This window comes from Salvelinus sp. IW2-2015, linkage group LG13 (genome assembly GCF_002910315.2).
Source record: "Salvelinus sp. IW2-2015 linkage group LG13, ASM291031v2, whole genome shotgun sequence".
Lineage (NCBI taxonomy): Eukaryota > Metazoa > Chordata > Actinopteri > Salmoniformes > Salmonidae > Salvelinus > Salvelinus sp. IW2-2015.
This window is the reverse complement of record NC_036853.1, coordinates 40,518,451-40,528,982: the sequence shown is the minus strand read 5'-3', so window position 1 is coordinate 40,528,982 and position 10,532 is coordinate 40,518,451. Positions and strand designations below refer to the sequence as shown.

The 10,532-nt window shown below is 40.9% G+C and overlaps 1 protein-coding gene across 2 annotated transcripts in view; it reads right to left on the bottom strand.

The window, feature by feature from the left end:
- LOC111971466 (E3 ubiquitin-protein ligase RNF25-like) overlaps window positions 1–10,029 on the bottom strand; it is a 15,232-nt gene extending 5,203 nt beyond the window's left edge. The window contains exon 1 of one of the 2 annotated variants that reach the window (XM_070446273.1): window positions 9,875–10,029. In XM_070446273.1, the coding sequence (XP_070302374.1) occupies window positions 9,875–10,014 (140 nt within the window). In that variant the 5' untranslated portion in view covers window positions 10,015–10,029. The remainder of the gene's footprint in view (window positions 1–9,874) is intronic. The other variant, XM_070446274.1, reaches the window with a different exon arrangement.
- Between the last annotated feature and the right edge of the window lie 503 nt (window positions 10,030–10,532).

The window sequence follows — 10,532 nt, the reverse complement described above, 5'->3', positions numbered from 1 at the left end:
GCCCTCCTGTTCTCCACTCATTACCTGTAATTCAACTGCACCTGTTTGAAACTCCAGTTACCTGTATAAAAGACACTGTCCCACCACTCAATCAAAACAGACTCCAACCTCTCACAATGGCCCAGACAGAGAAGCTGTGTAAGGACAATCAGGGATAAAATTGTACGAGCCTGCACAAGGCGTGGGATGGGCTACAGCAATAGGCAGCAGCTGGTGAGCAGGCAACACTGTTTGGCACAAGCAATTATTAGCAAAGGAAGAAAGTCAAAGATGACGTCAATCACCCTCGGTCTGGGGCTCCATGCAAGATCTCCCTCCGTGGCATCAACTGATCATGAGAAGGTGAGCGATCAGCCCAGAACTACACGGCAGGGACCTTTGGTCAATGTACCCTGAAGGAGCTGGGACTCACAGTTCTCAATATGAAACCATAGTACCACCCACTACGCGTCATGGATTAAATCTCGCCAGCGCACGCAAGGTCCCCTGCTCAAGCCAGTGCATCCAGGCCGTCGAAGTTTGCACATAGACATCCCGTGGATGATCGCAGCACGGAGGCTATGGAGAAGGTATGTGGTCTGAATGTAGACAAAATAGAGCTTTTGGTTAAACTCACTCGCCGTGTTTGGAAGAAGAAGAAGGATGAGTACAACCCCAAGGGGGAAAAAAAACCCATTAATTCCCCCACCCCCCCCCAAACCCCCCCTCCGTGAAGCATGGAGGTGGAAACATCTTTCTTGGGGATGCTTTTCTGCAAAGGGGACCAGGCGTACTGCACCGTACTTGAGGGGAGGATGGACGGGCATGTATCGCGAGATCTGCCAACAACCATCGGCTTCCCTCAAGTGAGAGATACCGCATTGGAAGATGGGTCTGTGGCTGGGTCTTTCCAGCCATGTTCACGACCTCCGAAACACACAGCCAGGGCATACTAAGGAGTGGCTCGTAAAAAGCTCTCACAAGGTCCTGGAGTGGCCTAGCCAGTCTCCAGAACCTGACCCAATAGAAAATCTTTGGGGAGCTGAAAGTCGCTTTGCCCACGATAGCCCCGAAACTAAGGTCTGGGCAGAAGGTCTCTGTATCGGAAAGAGATGGCCAAAATCCGTGTCTGCAGTGTGTCAAGACCTGTCAAGAACTACAGGAACACGTATGATCTCTGTAATTGCAAAACAAAGGTTTCCTGTACCAAATAATTAGTTCGCTTTCTGATGTATACAAAATAACTTATGTCAATGCAATAAAATGCAAATTACTTACCTTAATCATACAATGTGAATTTTCTGCATGTTTTTATATTGTTTTAGATTCCCGTCTTCTCACAGTTGAAGTGTCTCCATAGTGATAAAAATTACAGACCTCTACATGCTTTGTAAGTAGGAAAACCTGCAAAATCGGCAGTGTATCAAATACTTGTTCTCCCCACTGTACATACATCTCCCTCAGCCAAGTATTGAATTTCAAGCACAGATTCAACTAAAGACCAGGGAACTTTTCAAAAGCCTCATAAAAAAGGGCAATGATTGGAAGATGGGTAACAATAACAACATCAGACATTGAATATATCCTTAAGCATGGTCAAGTTAATAATTATGTTGTGGATGATGTATTAAACCACCCAGACACAAAGATGCAGTCGTACTTCTGAACTGAGCTGCAGGTCAGGAAAGAAACTGCTTAGGGATGTCACCATGAAGCCATTGGTGATTTTAAAACAGCTACAGAGTTCAATGGCCGTGATGGGAGAACTGAGAATGGATCAACAACATTGTAGTGACTCCACTAGAGCCGTCCCCAACAAAAACAAATATTGGCCGATCAAGAGTCACCTGTTCTTTCGACCAATTGATTGGTCAAAATGTTTAAACGTGTATTTTTCCATATATAGACACATCCTATGTGTTTTATTCAAATCAACTATATTCATTGAGCTTGTCTGATGCTTTAAGCGAACTGTTTGATTAAATAATTAAGACACACAAATGTCTAGAGGGAGTCCGACCGCAATTGATTTGATTGTGCCGCCAGGCTCAGACTTGCTGCGGTGTGTTAAAAAAAAGACAGCGAGTGACTGTGCCTAGCACCCGTTATCTCCCCCTTTTCTCTGCTGCAGCGACCACCACACTGTCCGTGTTGTTGAAGCTGCAACATAATTACAACCATTTWTGACTGAAAAGTTGTTACCAAAATCCCTCATCTGTTTAGGAAAAACATTCCCTATTCCCTCAACCCTTGCTCTCTTTATGTGACATGTAAGTGAAGGTGACAATAGGGCCTGACATATAGCATATCATAATCACATCAATAAATTGGTTATAACAAACTCTGAACACCTTAACACGTGACAGCAAAATGGATGCAGAGGACATGACAAATAAACTCGAAACGGTGGAATGTTTATGGTTGGTTGCACAGGCGGTAAAGAGGAAGTCAGATAGGTGGAATAAATTTGACTAGTTATGGAAAATACTGTAGATAAAGAAAAATGATGTATGGAGCAAGCACTGCGTGCATTTTAGGCCTACAGTTGAAGTCGGAAGTTTACATACACCTTAGCCAAATGCATTTAAACTCAGTTTCACATTTCCTGACATTTAATCCTCGTAAAAATMTCCTGTCCTAGGAATCACCACTTTACTTTAGGATCACCACTTTACTTTAAGAATGTGAAATGTCAGAATAATAGTAGAGAGAATTATTTATTTCAGCTTTTATTTCTTTCATCACATTCCCAGTGGGTCAGAAGTTTACATACACTCAATTAGTATTTGGTAGTATTGCCTTTAAATTGTTTAACTTGGGTCAAACCTTTCAGGTAGCCTTCCACAAGATTCCAACAGTAAGTTGGGTGAATTTTGCCCATTCCTCCTGACAGAGCTTGTGTGTAACTGAGTCAGGTTTGTAGGCCTCCTTGCTCCGCACACCTTTTTAGTTCTGCCACACAAATTTTCTATAGTTGAGGTCAGGACTTTGTGATGGCCACTCCAATAACTTGACTTTGTTGTCCTTAAGCCATTTTGCGCACAACTTTGGAAGTATGCTTGGGGTCATTGTCCATTTGGAAGACCCATTTGTGACCAAGCTTTAACTTCCTGACTGATTCTTGAGATGTTGCTTCAATATATCCACATAATTTGTATTCCTCATGATGCCATCTATTTTGTGAAGTGCACTAGTCCCTCCTGCAGCAAAGCACCCCCCACAACATGATGCTACCACCCACGTCCTTCACGGTTGGGATGGTGTTCTTCGGCTTGCAAGCATCCCCCTTTCCCTCCAAACATAACAATGTGTCATTGCGCCAAACAGTTCTATTTTTGTTTCATCAGACCAGAGGACATTTCTCCAAAAAGTACGATCTTTGTCCCCATGTGCAGTTGCAAACCGTAGTCTGGCTTTTTTTTTTTATGGTGGTTTGGAGCCAGTGTCTTCTTTCTTGCTGAGCGGCCTTTCAGGGTTTATGTCGATATATGACTCGTTTTACTGAGGATATAAATACTTTTGTATCTGTTTCCTCCAGCATCTTCACAAGGTCCTTTGCTGTTGTTCTGGATTGATTTGCACTTTTCAGACCAAAGTACATTCACCTCTAGGAGACAGAACGCGTCTCCTTCCAGACGGGTATGACGGCTGCGTGGTCTCATGTTTATATACTTGTGTGCTACTGTTTGTACAGATGAACGTGGTACCTTCAGGCGTTTGGAAATTGCTCCAAAGAATGAACCAGACTTGTGGAGGTCTACAAGTTTTTATCTGAGGTCTTGGCTGATTTCTTTTGATTTTCCCATGATGTCAAGCAAAGAGGCACTGAGGTTGAAGTAGTCCTTGAAGTACATCCACAGATACACCTCCAATTGACATTTTTACATTTAGTCATTTAGCAGACGCTCTTATCCAGAGCGACTTACAGTAGAGTGCATACATTTTATTACATTTTTACATACTGAGACAAGGATATCCCTACCGGCCGCAGAGCAGACACTCTTATCCAGAGCGAACTTACAGTAGAGTGCATACATTTTATTAAATTTTTTACATACTGAGACAAGGATATCCCTACCGGCCAAACCCTCCCTACCGGCCAAACCCTCCCTAACCCGGACGACGCTATGCAATTGTGCGTCGCCCCACGGATCTCCCGGTTGCGGCGCGGCTGCGACAGAGCCTGCGCGAACCCAGCCCAGCCAAAATGAACAAAAACATCAACGCCGGCCGAGAGCGGTCACAGCCCACAGGCACTCCACCAGCCAACATCGCCGCTGGGCGAAACCCTCCATCAAACGAGGAGCCCTTTCGACACATTCTTATCTTCCTTTTTCGGCCTTACTCTTCCTACCTCATCTCATTATCCCCTTCCTCTCACTCCCTTAAACGCCCCTCTGCGTGCTAAACTGTTTCCGATTTTCACGCTCATCTGGCTGGCGCTCAACTAATAGTTTGCTGCACAACTTTCTACACTTACGATTCGCAGCTGCGACCCCAGAGACTCTAGCCAGGGCTGTGCGGCCCACTAAAAGCACGTGCGATGCATGCTTTTGTTTGTTGTTTTGTTAAGTTGCCATCCTTTATAGACCCACGCCACCCGCGGAAGACCTAAATGACTTCAAAATGATGTCAATTATAGCCTATCAGAAGCTTCTTAAAGCCATGACATTCATCTTTTTCTGGAATTTTACACAGCTGTTTTAAAGGTGCACAGTTTCAACTCCTAGTGCTATAGTCTCGAAACTTCTGACCCTACTGGAAGTGTTATAGAAGTGAAATAATGTAAACAATTGTTGGAAAAATTACTTGTGTCATTTACAAAGTAGATGTCCTAAATGACTTGCCAAAACTATAATTTGTTAACAAGAAATTTGTGGACTGGTTGAAAAACGAGTTTTAATGACTCCAACCTAAGTGTATATAAACTTCCGACCAAACAGATTACAATATACATTTTTCTMACCGTTTGGACAATGTAAACACCAAATAAATTATAAGCGTACCAGAGAGTCTGTTGTAATGCCTTTATTACAGTAAAGACTAAAAACTAGGGATGCACAATATAATGGTGAACATATTGGAATCAGACGATATTAGCTAAAAATGCCAACATCGGTATCGGCTRGATATCTAGTTTAACGCCGATGTTAAAAAACGATGTCAAAGCTACCGTGCATACCAATAAAACGTAATGACGCCACGTAAAATGTTGCGCTACATAGCATTCCTAACCCACACAATTTTCTGCTGTGTGGATCYAGCAGTTAACAAGTCTAGCAGTCATTTGAAAGAGTAAGAACATTTTTACGAGACAWCTCAAAGTTAACGGCAAGATAATGGAATTCATTGCCCTTGACAATCGACCGTTCTCTGTCGTGGGTGATGTTGGCTTTCGCCGACTGGTCGAGCACCGGTCCACACTACCAAGTGCCCTATTTTTCAGATGTTGCCCTACTGGATTTACATAGTAATAGTGTCACTGCTACTAGCTTCACGACATACTATGGAACACAGTTTAGGTCTTTGCGTGTCAAAAAAAATACAGTAGCACTGTCKAAGCTGTACAAAAAAAGTCTGCAAACAAGCAATAACTGGCCACAGACGATGTGTTAACAATACCGCATTTGTAATAAAGCATAATCTGTTCGACCGCAACTTCTAAGGGGGTAGCTAGTTTTTGCTTGGTACCTAGCTAGCACCAATAAAACCAACCTGAAAACAATGACCAGTAGAAAGTGCAGTTATTTTCATTATTCTTAGCAATGATTCAYGAATCCTTGTGAGAGAGTATTAGCTAGGTAGCCACTTGTTGTTCGCCTATTGAAATTGAACTTCAGTTCATGAAAATAAATAGCTAGCCAGCTACTTAACCCTGTTGCCCAAAGCTAACGTTATTAGCAGCCAGCTAGCTTCATCTGTCTAGTGAGGCTGAACCGGACCAGGTTATGGGTTGTGAAGCTAGCCACAATAAGGATTAGGCACAATAGTGGAATTTGCAGTTTGCCTTCTAAATAAAAGTATGTAATTGACAATGATGCAAATCATACAAATAGTAGAATTATGACCTACTTTTATTCTGAAGGCTAACCGCAAAGTCCACTATTGTGGCTAATCCTTATTATGCCTAGCTTCACATAGATGGTTCTGACCACCATTAATCAAATAAGAACTGTCTTATAAATTAGGGTTATTTTAGATGATGACACCTAGCTAACTATAGCTACTGAAACAGATTGTCGTGTTATTTGACATGTCAAATAGAGTTATTTGACGTGCAAAGACCCAAACGGCGTTCCATAGAAATCCTGGTTGAGAATGAAACGACTGAACAACGAAAAAGCACAGCAAGTAAGTGAAAGAAATAGGTTTTGATTATGTTTTACTAGTAATGGGGACATAGGTAAATGCCAACAAAATAACTTTTTGTTCAGTGTGGTGTGTAACCTTTATTTAACTAGGCAAGTCAGTTAAGAACAAATTCTTATTTACAATTACAGCCTACCCCGGCCAATTGTGCGCCGCCCTATGGAACTCCTAATCACGGCCGGATGTGATACAGCCTGGACTCGAACAAGGGACAGTAGTGACGCCTCTTGCACTGAGATGCAATGCCTTAGACCGCTGCGTCTGTGTGTGTGTTAACTATTTAACTGTACTAGAATGCTTAAAAGGCCGCAAAAATGTTAAATATCAGTTATCGGTATCYGGGTTTTTTTGGCAAGGAAAATATCGGATATCGATGCATCACTACTAAAAACTGTCACATTCGTGAATGCAATTTCCGAAATAAAATGGTTTAGGCCTATTTAATGCTTACGCTAACTATTCAATGGTCGCTTTTTTATTTTTAAACTAAAATGCTGGATTGCATTTCACATTATGAATGACTCCTATGTTGTCTGATGACATGAATGAATTAATGACTGATTGATACAGTAGCCTATATAAGTATTGAAATATAGCCCTAAATAAGTTACGGTATGAAGACTAAACAGGATGCGCTCTTAGGCCTACAGCTCGATGGTGGTTTTACAAGGCTATACTAAGCCTACTAATGATAATGACATTCATTATTATGATGATAATAACAATAACAATAAGGAGATTAAGGTAAAAGGAGGGTTATTATTCTAAATCATTTCTGACAATTTGGAACAGTGTAAACACTAAATKAATTACAAATAATACCAGATGCTGGTCTAATGAAAAAAAAGTGTAAAGCCTTTATTACAGCATAGCAAAAATTAAAACCGCCAAATTTGTGAAATTGTTGAGACTTGGTGCTCATGGAATCAGTAGGCTATCAACCAAACAGGCAACAGACGCAATAGCTGTCTTATTTCTGTTGATATATGATTGATTTATAAAGCCAGGCACATTTAATAGTTAGGCTATTGATTATTGGGCTCCCGAGTGGCGCAGCGATCTAAGGCACTGCATCTCAGTGCTAGAGGCGTCACTACAGACGCTACGACGCACAATTGGCCCAGCATCATCCGGYTTTGGCCGGTGTAGGCCGTCATTGTAAATAAAAATTTGTTCTTCCCTGACCTGCCTTGTAAAAAAAWWAATAATAATAAATAAATACCTAATTAGGTTGGGGTTTCCTCTCCCCTAACTTTTCTTAGACAATTAAGGCAAGGTCTGTTTTCGAATCTCCCAACTCTGTTACCTCCGCCGCAATGTTCTCAACACCAATATACTGGTTAACATTGCTAGAACCAAGAAATCTTGGTTGACCAACAGTCTATCAACCAAACAATCAACCAGTTGACTAAATGAGGTCAGCTCTAGACTACACAATAATAACCTAAATGACAGTGAAAATAATAAAAATACAAAGAATATTCCAAAACATGCATTGTATGCAACAAGGCAAAAAAATAATAGTGTAAAAAAATATTTTTGCCTAAATGCAAAGCCTTATGTTTGGGGCAAATCCAACACAACATCACTGAGTAATTGCCTCCTTATTTTCAAGCATGGTGGTGGCTGCATAATGGTAAGGGTATGCTTAACATCAGCAGAGACTGGTGAGTTTGTCAGGATGAAAAGAAATGGAGCTAAGCAAAGGCAAAATCATAGAGGTAAACATGATTCAGTCTGCTTTAACACCAGACACTTGGACAGGAATTCACCTTTCAGCGGGACAACACCCTACACACAAAGCCAAATGAATGTTCCTGAATGGACAAGCTACAGTTTTGACTTATTCATTAGTTGCTTGAAAATCTATGGCAAGACTTGAAAATTGCTGTCAAGCCATGATCCAACACCTTGACAGAGCATGAACAATTTTGAAAAMAATAATGGGCAAATATTGCACAAAAGAGGTGTGCAAAGCTCTTATGAGACTAACCAAGGAAGACTCACAGCTGTAATCGCTGCCAAAGTTGCATTGACTCATGGTGGTGAATACCTATCTAATCAAGGAAAAAAATATATTTAAAAAATGTAACCTTTATTTAACTAGGCAAGTCAGTTAAGAACAAATTCTTATTTACAATGACGGCCTACTGGGGAACAGTAGGTAGAACAACAMATTTTTACCTTGTCAGCTCAGGGATTCGATACAGCAACTTTTCTGTTACTGTCCCAACGCTCTAACCACTAGGCTACCTGCCGCCCGTTTTATTTTTCATTCATCTTTAAAAAATATATTATTACTTTTCTTCCGCTTTGACAGAGTATGACAATTAAKCCATTTTAATTCTACTTTGTAACAAAATAAAATATGAAGAAATCAAAGGGGGTGTAGACTTTCTATTAAGCACTGTACCATTGACTTGCATTGGATTTGTGTCACAAATACTAAAACGTTAGCATTTGAAACAGTGGCCAGGTAAACAAAACCAAAGCATGGGTTGCTGTCATATCTTGTCCATAAACCACTTACAGGGTAAGGAAACAAATTTCGTGATTTTGGTTAACTATCCCTTTAATATTGAGGGGCTGTTCTTTTTTGATCACCTCCTAGCAGGAACAACACTGTCTAGTGGTCAGAACCTTGTAATTTCAGAATGTAGGATAGGACATAAACCTAACAACTTCAATGACTAATTTCTCTGAACGGGGGGAATCAACAAATTAGATGAGAATCCATTACATAAGACAAAGAAACAATAATCAGAGCCGCAGCTTCATACTACTTGTCACACTCCTTCTTGTGGTGGGTTTGGTGCGAGGGGTCCATGGCTGGCGTTTTACAATTTCCTTGTATTCTTCATGCCTTWCTCAATGTTAGAAAAAAGTTTGGTCAAAATCAGAGTGTTAGGTACTATATTTATTGGGTATTATGAATTCTATACATTTAAATGGCCAATTTGGGTGTAATCAATTAGCTTATTAATTTATCAGAGATCAAATTACATTTCATCAAAATAACGTGTCAAGAATGCTAATGTTATAGGTTTCTAACTACGGAAATTATTTCAGAACAATCTGAGATGGTTGGTGTCATGGTTTGCTGAAATGCCATGGAACGACCCAGCATTGAACCATAATCTGGAGACGTTGAACATGGAAATACTCCTGCCACGTTCAACGTCTCCTTTAAAGCCAGATTCTGGTTCAATCAGATATAAACTTCGTGTATTTTCCTAAATGTATGTCAGCTAACTAGCACTGTATGTAATATCTTTAGTAAGTTACAATGTTGAACAAACAGCTTGCTTGCAAGATTATGCTTGGCTGCATCATCCCCTGCACTCAGCTGTGTTGTTGGTTAACTTGGGTGTAGCTAACGTTAGTAAGATAGCTGCTGGAGCTAGCGACCCATAGCTAGCTAACCACAATCTACAACGTACATATKATTTGAAGATACATTTAAGTAAATGGTATTGAATATGAATTAACGTATTATACAGGCATTTGACACATTTTCTCCACCTACACGCTCTCATCAACAAACTCACTCGCTTTCAGCGGCCATCTTCGTTCCACCGACCGGTGTTGTGCCCGAAAATCTCCCCCTCCCCACCTTGTAATTTCTTTAATTTTGTGGCTAGTCAAATACTTTCTATAGAACAACATGTATGTGTGTTATATTAAACAGAGGTAGTAAAACGTTGGRAAGCAATAAACATTTCAGAACAACTATGGCTGAATTATTATCCTTACACTTTCAAAAATACTAGTCGAATAAGACATGGGAGAGATGACGAATTTTGGCAAAGATARTTATTTATAGACTAATACAAATCAGTAGCGGATTTAGGTACGGGCGACATGGGCAGCGGCACSGGGCGCCATCGGATGCGGGCGCTATACAAGCTAGAACCGCCACATACACTTGAAACAAATAGCCAAACCGAAAACTGAGTGAAGAGCAGAAATCCCAACTGGCAAGCAAGTCGCAGCAATGAAGAACGCGAAGGGAAGGAGAATTCTAGCAGGAGGGAGATTTTCAGCACAACGCCTGTTCTACTTCGTCTATGGTATATTGGCGATCGCACAATTTAATGTGCATCCTGCCAACTACTATGCGGGATGGAAACAGGATTACCAAAAATTGAACTAAATACCCCTGCAAAAAACAACAAAATGACCCA